Consider the following 14,362-nt stretch of genomic DNA (forward strand, 5'->3'; position numbering starts at 1 on the left):
CTCTATTTACGGGAGGAAATCCTTGCCCAGCAGTTGGACATTAATGAGTATAAACTATAGGTACTCGTATAATTGCCTTGGAGATGGCATTTGGGTTATAGATAAAAGGAATTTCGTTTCATAATATGACTGATATTAAGATAACGAAATATGAATTTCTATTCTAGTGACGTAATTACCGTATGTAGAATCATACCAGAACAAAACTTCCCCAGAATGTTTTATATATAACTTTGTTTAACTACCCACGTATATCCAAGTACTGGTGGGTGTAACATATAAAAGTGGGTACAAAGAATTCCATTGACTCGAGTTTCGTAGGCGTTGTTTAACGTAGAAAATAACGTCGAAACGTTAAATAAGGTTTGCTTGTTTGAGTATTGTTGAATATTTTCCTGTTATTGAAAAGACTGATTAACCTTTACTAGTTTGTAAATCATTGGACTAAATACTGCAGAAAAGGTTAGTAAAATAAAATAAAAGTTTTATTAATGTTCTCCTAGTCGATTTTAAGCTACGACACCGAGGGTCATTTTCATTGAAATCACTTTGACTTGAGTTGGTCTGCGTCAATGGCGATTGTGACCTGCGCTAATACTATAGATCCTTGGCAAGTCTCTCAAGAAGATTCTGAATTCTTCAGGAATAAAATAAATGCATAAAAGGTTTATTTAGAAATGCCGTTAAACAAGCATATACCCTGTTACGGCTTGACGTTGAGTTCTATGACAACCTGTTCAAATCAATAAATTTATATCAATACGAAAATCATAAAGTTATTATCTTTTACTTACTACAACCACTAACTCCCACAAAATAGACCCAAAATAACAATGAAAAATATTATTCTCTCCATTTTCATTTCCAGGATTCCTCAGATAAAAATGGCTTCCATAACCTAAAACCAGCCAACAATTTGAATTTATTCCTGCCATCAATCAACGGAATACTCAGATTTTATAACAAATAGCTAATGTGTGTAATGCCTTGAAAACTCCGATAGGCGGCGCTACTTGTCATGACGATTTCAAGTGGAAATAAAAGGTACAATTTAGATATTTTTGTGGAACATTCTCTGGTAATGTTATGAATATACTGGAATATTTTTGGAATTAACAGTTTTAGTGATCTTTCTCTTTGTGAATAGTACTTACGAGTACATTATCTCTCTAGCACGGTGTATCTAGTACGGAAAGTATATGAATAAAATGTTAGAATCTAAAGAAGTAATAAAGAGCTTATTTTGATAGCTCACTGTTTTTATGGTTTATTTGAATAGTTAAACTTACAAGCACTGTTTTTGTAATATTATGAAAAAGACGAAAAATGTATAAAGAAAATAATATGATTATTAAAATTTTAAACCCTTTCTTTAACTCTTTACTGTCCCATTCCTGGGCAAGGGTCTTCTACCGAACCAGGAAAGGATTAGGCCTTAAAACCTTAATTTTTCCTTATCATTGAAAATTATTATTATTATTTTAAATATATGATTAGTCTTAGAACTAAGATTACTTAGACAAACTATAGTTATTAAATAATTCACAACTCATGTAATACATATTCATTATATCTGGGGGCACGGAAGTGCCCCCGCAAGTCGAGCAAAAAAAAAGCGGCACGGCCGTAACATCCTTTTCTCGAAGCAATTCGGGCCATTTTTGACACCCCTATAATTTCGTAGTGGATAAAACAAGAAGCCTGGATTTTCAGCAACTAATCAGTCATTGTATAAACACGGTATATTTAAAATTTCAGTCAATTTGAACCAGTAGTTTAAGAATGACAACTTGTTAAAATTTTGAATTTTGTCACTCACTGATTCACTGACTCACTGACTCACCGATCATCAAAAGTCTAAGGTACTTCTAGCAGACTTAGAAGCTTAAAATTTAGAATACAAATAGGGTTTAGTGTCTTAATCATGGGAAAAATTCAATATTTTCTAATTTCGGTCAAGTTTTCTAAATACACTAACTGCAACAATAACTTTGTAATCCCATATAAATGTATAAGATTACAAGGTTACATTTGCAGTTAATGAATTAAATTATTATTTCTGTAGAAAATAAAATAAATAGGTGTAAATATGTATCTACTATATGAGACATAACGGGAGGGGGTATAGGGTGGGTAAGGGTGTTTAGCCCATGAAACTGAACAACATTCCCATAGGAAAATATGTTAAATTATGAAAAAAATACGGCTTTCCATACAAATTGGAATTATGTTTGCTCTATTCGCTCTACAAAAAGAAGTGAGATGCCATCAAAAACATTCTATAAAAACCTCAAGTCTCGCCGTAAAAAGTTGTGAGATCTATATAATACCAAGTCGATTAATCTATTTAGTCTCTACTTAAAGGACCTTCTGTCTTAAGTTATTACGTATGTTATTATCATGCCAATAAAAAAAAACACCTTTAAAACAAATAGATCGACTTGGTCATCGCAAGAAAACACAAATTCGCCATTAACATTTCAGGAGCATTAACTTCTCGCCGTGCTGTGTAGTGTGATACATACTAATAATCAAATCATGCGATGGCCAGGTCGGTCTATTTGTTTTAGAGGTATTTTTTTTAAATTGGCATGATAATAACATACGTAATAACTTAAGACAGAAGGTCCTTTAAGTAGAGACTAAATAGATTAATCGACTTGGTATTATATAGATCTCACAACTTTTTACGGCGAGACTTGAGGTTTTTATAGAATGTTTTTGATGGCATATTAATAATCAGCACGGTGTTCTAATATTAAACGATTGACAGCAGTGTACATTGGTAACAAGCAATTAATATCAGACATGATTACTGCTACTGTGCTACCAAGGCGTCAACGCCGGGGATGTGTACTGACAGACGTGTTACGATTCATATGCAGTTCATATTCTATTCAGTTTAGGTTTAGAACGTATGATTGTTGATTTACGAGTAAATCTGACACTAAATAAATTAAATGGATAGAAAAAGTAAGTTGTCTCGCAACTGGCGGCCCTGTATGACAAGATGTATTTTGTAAGGATCGTTCCTAGTGGCGTTCTTTGGCCTCTGCTTACCCCTACGGAAAAACGATGTCATTTTTAAAAAAAACGAAATTAAGAAAAAAATAAGAAAGTGACGATAAGACACATTTCATGCATATTCAGTTATGTCCAAACGCTATTCATATGAATATCAAAAATAACATATATTTTTTATTTTTATTGGTTTGTTGTCGCATATCCCGATTGGTAAGTATCATATCACTGTGTTGTTTTTCTTGATGAATGAACACTGCATTCACACTATCCATATCGAGTAATAAACAAACCATTTTCCTTCTCTTTTCAATTCACACTCCAGAGCGGGACAAAAGTACTTTTTCTCTGAAATTCAAAGCCACTGCGCGACATGGATTTATGTTTGGCACAAATCAAAATTTACGCTTGGAAATACCAATTTATTATACAACTTGAAAAAGTTTAGAATATTGGCTTATAGCCTTTGTGGTGAAGGCGATAAGGTGTATTTTGGTTTGGATTTAAATTTTGAGATATCAACAAGCTAAACTGTTTGCTTACCGACGGGATATGGAATGGGCTTGATATTACACCGAAGTGTAGTGCTGTATCATTTTATTTTAACTTCTTATTCTCGTACTATGTTGTACAAATAATTTAAGATGATTTAGCCCTTGTTCTCCTGAGCACGGGTCACCTTCCGTAAAGATGTATTCCGTAAAGAAGGTAGACCTTGATTTCCCAACAATGATCGAAGTAGTTTTAAAATTAATGATGAACTTCAAAAAGAGTTGAAAATGTCACAAGAAATAATATTGTCTCACTTAAATACACATTATTAATGACATGACTATTTTAATAAAGGGAAGTAATTAAGTTCTCATATTCCATTTCCAGGCCTTTAAAATTCTCCATCCCTATTACACATCGGTGTAAAAGCTAAGCAAATCAGACAGACGGTGACGTCATAGGAAGCGTAGTGGCGGAAGCGCGCGCGCCGCGTTTCCGCCAGACCCCGCCCGAGCCGCCCCGAGCCGCGCAAACTACATCAACGCGGCAACGTTGCGATAAACCCCCGAGATTCCGTTCATTTGTATAAATGAAAATATATTTGATTTTATAAAAGGATATTGGCAATTTTGTTGTAAGTAGTAAATGATTTGATGAAACAGTTTGCTAGGGTACGATTTAGTAGTATACACAATCATCAGTTTGGAAGTAAACATTTTCAATTGCGATCGGAAAGTAAAGGAGTTAGCTCCTTGTGAAAGGACTAGAAAAAATATTTGAAGTAAATAAAATGGACTAACTCGTCCGGAAGCATAAAACGAATGCAAAGTTTCTAATATCTGCGAAATTCGATGACACGTTGATGACTGAGAATCAAAGCCTCTAGCTAAATCTGCTAGCTAAATTAACCTCCAAAATCTGGTCAGTGCCTCTAGCGGGCTCCGTGAAAACTATTTTGGGAGTACATTTAAAATGTCAATCTCTCGATACTCGACGGTACCGACTGTAGAGAATTGCGATACACTTTACTAGCTGTATCACTAAAAATACATAATTTCCTTCCTTCCCGTTTGATTAAGTTCACAAACGCTCGGAAGTTGGTATAAAATGGCTGCACTTCAGCGCATCAGCGTCCTCCGTAGAATGCAATAAAACTTGAAAGTTCATTAGCGGCGTTATGTCGGTATATTTTTGGAACGGAAACGAGCGCGTCCGTTCGCTGGGGGTCTATGCGTTTGAACTTTAAGCTGATTGTAATAAGGATGCGTGTTTTAATTATGTGAGTAATGAGTGAGAATTTTATGTTTGATGACCGTATACTTGAGTACTACTTGTGATAAGTAGTTACTTGATGAGTACTTTTTGTAAGGTTATGCTTATAAAGTTTTGAGTAAAATAGTAAAGTTAAGTTTTTGAGTAGTATGAGAGGTGAAATTGAATAACTTTTCCTAAATATATCCAACTCAGATATGGTTTCTAAAGTTAAAGTCCAAAAACCAATGCAATAATTTAAACCCTGAAATAAAACCTAAATCGAAAATCGACCTTACAATTAAACTTTAAATAAAAGTACCTTATTTTGAAGCTTAATAAAGCGATCAATCAAAAATTCACCATCGAACCAAAAAGAATCACGAAGTCGATACAACAAAACTTCAAAAGTTACATCCTTTACAAACCCTAAAATAAAAAGTATGGCCGCAAGATTTCATCGAACTCAACTTTCAAACTTCGAACGCTTAAGCCAAGGCGTTTGGAATGTTGTTGAGGTAAAAAATGAAATAAAAAAATACACCGTTACTTTTCAGAGAATTGGAAAGTTCGGGAAATTCTCGTGGAAGGATTTTGTGTCGGTGCCAGTTGACAGTTTTGCAGTAAGCTGAGTGCCAACGGAGGGTCATTGGTGTTACGTGTTACGATAGACGATAGTTATTTATTGCACTGTAACGTAAGGCATATGTAACGTAATTATATAGATGAGAGGCTGGCGTTACTGCATTTTTTATGTATAAATTAAACTTTTGAGTTTAGAGTGGAAGGGATAACCTAACCCTTGGAGGAACTGACCATTTTAGCATTGCACATCAGAAGCTAACCCGTATCTACTTTTAATTTTCGTCGGATATTTCAAACCTTGTATTTCAATTATAACACTGTTATAATTTATTAATTGCGTAAACAACCTCTAACAATTTCGGTTCTGACAATATTGAACAAGTATGAAAAAATCTACCACTATACGATACTTGGCAGATAAATGCCTCCATATCCACGTTTTAATAGCCAATAAAACACTGAAGTTTCGAATTGCCATCACACGTAATACGAGCGAAGAACTTTTCCCCCACGCTCGCCAATAATCCTTTTGTAACAAACCAGTTTGACAGATGAGAATTCTATTGTTGGATTTTTTTACTCTTTTTATCACGTCTGCTTTGAATAATGGGGCGTGTCATAAATTTCCCAACTGATCCTTACTGTGTGGACGTTCAAATTTATTACAACGCTAAAAATAAATTAGAATTGTGCAAAAATAACGTTAATTGGGTTACGGAAGCAATTTTATTGAAAGCTATCTTAAAAATACTACAGTTTTTCAAAAAGTTCTATAATAGTAACAAAGCCTTATTTAAATTAATGCTCTTAACTTTGTTCCGAGCTATACAAGTGTCACTCGCGAAACATAAGAATATTCTCTGCGCATATAGCCATCTATCTCGCGTTACCTTCCCTATATAACTTCACTCTGCGTAACAATATTTCAATGTATTATGTCGTATATAACAGACATGTCATTGTATCTGACAGCAATTAAAAGTATAAACATGTGTGATCTCTCTATAAAAGTAAGTTCTACCTAACGCTGTAACTCTATCCAAAATGTAAATCGCAACTACATCCTGGATTCCAATGTAGTTATAACTCTTCAGGTGAAATTCAGGAAGTTTATGATTCTATAAACCAACGCAAAGTTTATATAGAGATAAGCGATTGTTTATGCATACCTTCGGGCAATGTGATACTCTATCCTATATTATTACTACTGGGAGATTGAAACGGGACTGTTGAAGATTCCATTTTGGGTGACGATGCTCCAAGCAGAACCATTGTGGATAATTAGAAATGTTTGGCATACGTCATTTCAAAAATCTTGTAAAAAATAATGATGTAACAAATACTTTTTGGGTAGTAAAAACTCTTTCTTGGTAGAAAAGCTCTGGTATTTAAAAAAAGTCGTATGTTGCAAGATCTTTAAAATAGATGGTCACAAAGTAAATCTCGATCAAAAAAGAAATGTAAATAATATAGTTTCAAGTTAAATCAAACCTCGCGGACCTTTGCTGCCTGCATGGTAATCACTTTGACCACTACGCAAATTTACAACGGAAAACCAATTATATTCTGTATTCCCACTCTCAAGGCTTCAACAATTTAAATCAATTTTTTACATCGCGAATGTTGAAAGTTGATTTAATGTTATTTATTCGAGAAACATCCGAGGAAATTATGCGAAGATGGCTACGGGCGTGATGGAGAGTCTGTTGAGGGTATTACTATGTCGAATCAATTTCAAAACCCCTACTAATGGTGACTTTTGTGAATCGTAAAAAAAAAATAACTGACGAGATCCCGGACGCAGCATATAACGTTGACAACTAGTGTACGTAAAATTGATGGTCACTATTCAGTACATTGCTGCTTTTAAGTCATAATATGTGTTTTTCGTTTAATAATCTTGTATAATGTTTGCATATACATGAAGAAACTTCAACGGTTGACAAGTGCAAAGCCAAAGTACGAATTTATTGATTAGTGTGGCCTGAAATCCAAGTTTTATTTGGCTTAACAATTATTAATATACCATTGAACTTAAAAAAAAGCTTAAAGATATTAATTATTAATAGAGAAGTAACAAAAAATGAAATGAAAAATATTTATAAAATAAATAAACTTAAACAAATAGTAGTGTCCACACGAAGCCACGACTTATCAACACAAATAATTTCCTATTACAAGCATACACTAAGCCGCTTTTCCAATTTTCTAAAATAAACACTCTCTCGCCCGAGTTTTCACATTTAAAACGCAGATGAAACTCCAGACGGGTACTGTACGGGTACGACTGTAATTTTGGTGTATAATGTGTACGAATTTTGAAGAAATCAAACGGTATTTGCTAAAGGGGTGTTGATTTTCTGTAGGAAGGGGTGAAATTAATTTTTGTATGTTCTATTTGACTTTGTGTGTTTGCAACCAATCTTGTGAAGCTATTTTGATACGGTTGCTTATATTTGGTGGAAGGTTTCGATTGGGTGTTATTTGTTGATTTGAAAGCTGACTCTATATAAGCTTGTATGCGACTTGTAATATGATTCTCGAAGGATATTTGTGTCGAACAGTATATATGGTTGTATTATTGAATTTTGTGATTACTCAACAGCTTTGTGCTATTCGAGTAGTGAGTTTTGGTTCAATTGATTGCAATGGATATGCCCTGCCCTATATACATATATGTCTAGAGCACTGTACAACTTATGGGAGCAAGTTTGCTTTGCGTATCTAATCAGCATACACAACTGGAAATTAAAGTATAAAAGATTTCTTCACATATGTATTTTTTCTTGTGCGTTGCAGTTGTAAGTTGCAGGGGCCTATCAGGCAATTTGACTTCCTAACCTTCTTCTTTGCTTAAAGTAGTTCTTTGCTTTTAAGGTAAGTTGTTAATCTGGTATCAAATTATTCAAGCCGTCCGAAGACCTTTGAAGTGGCTCAACAACTGTTATCATAATCGACTACAACCCGGGTCGTCTTAACGATTAAAAGGCTGACATCAAAATGAATTTGTTTGTCCCATCCTTATCTTATTCGCAATATTAACAGAGGCTCATAATAACAAGCAAACTTGTGAGGACTCAAATAATTCCGGAAATAGCTGACGGAATATCTAAATCATGGCATGCTTCACAATGTTAGGAATTAGTGATGGGACGACTGTACAAAAACTTCGTAGGCATTTAATTAGAAAATAAATAGGTAAATTTCAATTTAGTAAGTGTTACTTGTGTCTATAAAAAATAATGCGTGTTACGCTTTAATTTTTAGGCGCCTGCATTGTTATAATATTGTGTACGACACGGGAGTTGTATATGTATGAAACTTCATTTATAGCTTAATTGATAAAAAACAAATCATAATCCTTAATAAAACAATTATTATTGAAAATAAGACTGTGCATAATGAACAATCTAAAGATTTAAAATTTCCAAATTCCAAATTTCCATAATCGTATATCTATTTCCTAGACTTCAGAAGAAATCGCTGTGGCACTTCTTTGTAGTTGAAAGTTAGAAGGCTCTCGAAGAATAGATTCTTAAAGTTGCAGCTATCTTTACGAGGGGGATAAGTTTGACGTTCAAGTAAGTAAATGTATCGGAAAATCATGAAACTAAACTAAACATAGTAAATATCCACATTGTTGTAAATCTTTTCTTTGTTCGTGTTACTTTGTAATAACTGTAATATATCTGTGGAAAGCGCTTACGTCCTTCAGATTTCGTCTCAAGAAATCAATGGAGTTTGAGAATACAAGTTGCTGACTCCTGGCCACTTCACTTTCTTAAAGCCAAAGATATGTTTCCAAAGTTTCATTTTCCATTTATACAAAATCATCAGCCCTATGAATTGCAAGAAATGAGTGAATGAAGAAAGAACAAAGATTTTTTTCATAATTTGGCAGTTACATTATTACTAGTATAGTCCAGGAGAGTCTATTTTGTATTTTGTCTTTAGTTTAGTTTGTGATTATATCGTTTAGTCGATATTACTTTTAGTCATCGCGGCCCATCCCTAGTTGCCAACCTCGTTTAGTTTAACAGGCTCGTTTACCCTGAATGGACAATTTCCTCGCACTTACCCTTATTTAGCTGTCAGTGAGAGCGATTAATCATTTTTTGTTTATGGTAAACAATGCAATAAATATACGCAAACAATTGTACGACTTGGTTTAGCTATTGTGGATTTTGATTGTTTTAGTTTCACGTACTCGTACCACTTATGAACCTACATAATAATCAATTTTGTTTTGAAATGTGTGTTGTCATGACTTTTCTATCTTACTTATAATGCCTATATTTTTGAATGATAATAACGAATGTCCTTGTCTAATGCCCAGCTGTGGGACACTTCGATGTAGTATAATTTATATTATTTTTAAAAACGAATCTAGAGAATCCCTTCGTCCAGCACTGGGACACCTAATTAGCTTCTAAAAACAGCAAATATCAATGTGTAGTCACGGCGATACGCCATATATCAGAAGCAATTATATTATCACTCACTTTAAGGACGAATTAAAGGGTTTTGATTTTGAGACCATTTTGGAAAGACCCAAACGAACACTAGATAACTTAGGGCTTTTAATTGTGTTTATGTATAAATATACGGGTCTATGTGGGGGTAATATACGGGTGTGTAAACAAGAGAACCGTTAAAATTTAAAGTACTACGAACAATATTCTAGAATAAATGTATAAATTCATACTTACTGAAACGTAACTGTCAAAACGCTATAAAGAACTCTCTTTCTATAAATTTCAATGAACCGTCCCAATTCTAAACAGTTTAATATCCGACACGAAATTCATTGCAACGAGAAATCTGTTTCGCCGCAAATAAATTACATTTTCAATTTCTTATGAATTTCATCTGCAAATATTGATGGTAATAGCGATTATTGGATTTGTTAACGTTCATTCATTAGCCGAATTGGTTGAAGGGGCGATGTAAATTGAAATGTGATTCCTGTTATATTTTGATGTGGATTTTTATAAACCGGATTTTAAGGAAAAATGTTTCCGTATAAAGGTACTATTTATTTGTTATATTAAAATAAAATTATGTGCTATACTGAATTAATTTTTTTTATAACTTTGTTTTAATTGAAGATAATACTCAAATAAAAATAAATCTATCTTGTAATAAAGAAAATTCTCATTTGCATCTTGCATGTGTAGTTTGAATTCACATTTCCTTCTCGCCTCCTTGAAATTTTCCGGAATAATATCATGGATAGTAATTTCTGTAACAATTTCTCGAAAACACTTAAACTTAAAGGTATAATACTGAAACAAAACAGATATTGGTAAACATTTAATAATTTCAAATACAATACAAACTTATCTTAACATACCTACCCCATTAGACAAATACTTTAAATAACTAACATAGAAAACATTTTTGAAATTTCTTAAAATTTTTTGGTCACATTATTAATTTTTTTTTTGCACAATATTAAATACCAACGCAGGCTTTTTCGGTAATTAATTCATTTAATTCTTAACCTTGACATCCACAACCCATATGATCATCTTCATCCTCCTTTCCATCATCTCCTTCTTTTATTTCATCACCATCAACTTCTTCTTCATCTTCTACATCTTGTTTACCACAAGGACCGCTTTCATCGTTTTTATCTTCACCATCACCACCGTCATCACCGCTTTCATCACCACCATTTTCGTCGCTCCCACTTTCATCACTACCACTTTCGTCGCTACCACTTTCGTCGCTCCCACTCTCATCGCTACCACTCTCATCGCTACCACTTTCATCGCTACCACCCTCATCACTTCCGTCATCTTTACATTCGCCATCTTTGTCTTGTTCTTCACATTCCGTTTCTCCGTCTTCTCCATCTTCGTCTCCTTCTCCGTCTTCATCTCCTTCATCCTCATCTCCATCTTCGCCATCCTCTTCTTCACATCCTTCACCACCTTCTCCCTCTCCGTCCTCTTCACCCGCTTCACATTCATCTTCGTCATTTCCATCTCCTCCATCCTCATCATCCCCTCCGTCCTCACCATCTTCATCACCCTCACCATCCTCTTCACATTCTCCATCATCTTCACCCTCTTCGCATTCTTCTTCCTCGTCACATGCCCACTCTTCGTCCTCTTTGCAATTTCCTTCTTCATCACCTTCACCCTCTTCACCGCCTTCTTCTTCATCGCCTCCCTCTTCTTCTTCATCACCTCCTTCCTCCTCTTCATCTTCCTCGTCTCCTTCCCCTTCTTCGTCACCTTCGCCGTCTCCCTCCTCTTCCTCTTCATCACCACCTTCTTCTTCGTCTCCGCCCTCTTCATCTCCCTCCTCGTCATCTCCTTCATCTTCGTCTCCGCCCTCTTCATCTCCTTCCTCGTCATCTCCACCTTCTTCGTCTCCGCCTTCTTCATCTCCCTCTTCTTCGTCTCCGCCCTCTTCGTCCCCTCCCTCTTCGTCTCCTCCCTCTTCATCTCCGCCCTCTTCATCTCCGCCCTCTCCGTCCCCGCCTTCTTCATCTCCGCCCTCTCCGTCTCCGCCTTCTTCGTCTCCGCCCTCTTCTCCCTCATCGTCTGCAGGCTTCTTAGTAGCTTCTCCACCACTACTCGGCTTCTCAGTCGGTTTACTGCTAGTATTCATACCTCCACTACTTGGCTTTTCTGTAGGTTTACTGGCACCTCCACTGCCATCACCTGGTTTTTCAGTAGAGTCACTACTTCCTCCATTGCCACTACCAGGTTTTTCAGTAGGGTCACTGCTTCCGCTACTACCACTTCCTGGTTTTTCAGTAGCATCACTGCTTCCTCCACTGCCACCCCCCGGTTTTTCAGTTGGTTGGTTTCCACCTCCACTTCGACCACCAGGTGTGTTCCCACCTTCTGGTTTGTCATTCTTCTTTCTTCTTCCACCACCATCGCCGTAGTAGACGGCAGACGCAGAAGATGCCGCTGCAGAAGATGATGAGGCTATGACCCGCTGGGGTTGCGCCTCGATCATGCTCGAAAATGCCATAAGGCATAATGCCACCTGTAACAATAATTGCCGTTTTAATGTAATGGTAATATTGTTATCATACATGTATTTTATGACTCGCTTGGATGTTAATATAAATTGAAAAAAAATTATATCAGAAAGTTGAGCACTGTAGATATTTCAACAAATTAATTATTAAAATAGATAAATATGAACTGCACAGAAAAATTCAATTAAAATATGATCTGGTCATAACTAGTTATTAATTTACAACAAAACTAAGATTTTGTCAACCAAAAGTTACAATGGTATACAGTCTAAAAACTTAAATCATACACTATTTAATTTTGAACTTAGAGTCTATCCACATTTCACATATTAAATCACTTGATTGTACGTTACAAACTCAAAACACTTCTAAAAATATAAACATTTAAACTAAAAATATATTTATTAATTTAACACTATACTCACCCCAACTAGAACCTTCAAGTCTCCCATGATTGCTCTGTGAGGACAATCAAACTGAATATGACGAAAAAACACCTTAACAATTCAATTTATATACAACGACTTAACTATTCAAGTAATTGAAATGATAAAATTGTATAACACTTATGTATGAGACAACGATGTTAATTATTTTTACAAATTTCCCAAATTCGATTGAGGTCATTGACACTTTGGTAATGTGTAATTTTGTATTTATATTCAAGTATTGAATGTATTGTTTTAAATGCAGTATGATACTATAGTAATGCGCAGAATACTGTAGTAAATGCAGCATTCTGCGCATTTTCAGACCTAAAAATATCTTGGAATTGATGAATGAGTTTGAAGTAAATCTATATGTTGTGTTAAAAAAATAAAAAACTCTAGATTTAGGTTTAAACAAGAAACGTAACAACAAAATTGTCTTTCAACACTTCTCCGTAAATACTTCATACTACATTCTTTCACATATAAAAACATAGTTTCATGAAAATCAGAGCGTTAATTTAGCTACCATACATTTTTATTGATTTTGATGTCGTGTTATAGCTGAAATTCTGTAAAGACATCGTCATAGTAATTGACTAGTATCTAGACAACTGTCTATCTAATTTGTATAATTTAAAGTTGTCATAATTCAAACAGTTATCTTAACGTTCTTATTTCCATTTTGGATCACTAATTGTTGTTGGAGCAAAGTAATGAAATTAGAATATCGTGTTTGACTCCAAAATGTAAGTAGATCAATTATGTTTTTACAATACTTTTGTTGCTTTACATTTGTCTGAAGGTCAAGTAGGCTTGAAATGAAAGATTACGTTCATGCATTTGTAATTCGATATTCATTCAAGTAGCAATTATTTTCTAACATTCACAGTCGATTTAGTGTCAGGGTTATATAAGGTAAAATACTAGTATTAAACAATAATAATTGATTAACGTACAAATGTAGAGGCATACCAACTATTCATACTTGTACTTTGTATTGTATTGTATTGTATACCTTTTATATTCTAATCTCGCTGCAAATCGTTTTCAATTTACAGCTTTTACATTAAAAACCTTTCACCTATCAAAAGGTTCTTTTGATCAAAATAAATGTATTTTTAATTTTTCAAAACTAGTTTGACTAGACATTCATAAATACAGAGTTATCTGCATTTTTAATTATCTAATTTTAATGTTATTATCTAGTTTCAAGTTTTCTCTAATATATTGTAATTAATTCTTATCAGTCGCAAGGTAACCCTCTATTTATTTAAAGGGAAGCAAAAAATCGCTTACTCAAAAGTAGTTTCAATATTGTTTAAAAGACCACAATGTGAAAACTTGCTGCAGCATGCAAACTCGTGGTCTTAGGGTAAGAATGGATTATAAGTAATAGGTACAATACATTTTCATAGGCAAGTAAAGTTATTTTCCTTATATTTTGTACAGTAAATAATTCAATTTACATATAGAACTCTTAACTTTAAACAAATGAATATGATTTCATCAAATTTTTCAGTGTCTTTCTCGGTTATAGTCCGACCACTTAGAAGACAGCCTTGGCGATACAATTTAGATT

The 14,362-nt window shown here is 34.4% G+C and overlaps 1 protein-coding gene across 1 annotated transcript; it reads right to left on the reverse strand.

Annotated features, from left to right (window-relative positions):
* Positions 1-10,693: 10,693 nt before the first annotated feature.
* LOC142976147 (uncharacterized) lies at positions 10,694-12,897 on the reverse strand. Its single transcript, XM_076119396.1, has 2 exons — positions 12,778-12,897; positions 10,694-12,357 (listed from the first exon to the last, which is right to left on the reverse strand). Exons 1-2 carry the CDS (start codon positions 12,802-12,804, stop codon positions 10,849-10,851), a joined length of 1,536 nt encoding a protein of 511 aa, XP_075975511.1. The 5' UTR covers positions 12,805-12,897; the 3' UTR covers positions 10,694-10,848.
* Positions 12,898-14,362: the final 1,465 nt, after the last annotated feature.

This window comes from Anticarsia gemmatalis, chromosome 10, assembly GCF_050436995.1.
Source record: "Anticarsia gemmatalis isolate Benzon Research Colony breed Stoneville strain chromosome 10, ilAntGemm2 primary, whole genome shotgun sequence".
Classification (NCBI taxonomy): Eukaryota; Metazoa; Arthropoda; class Insecta; order Lepidoptera; family Erebidae; genus Anticarsia; species Anticarsia gemmatalis.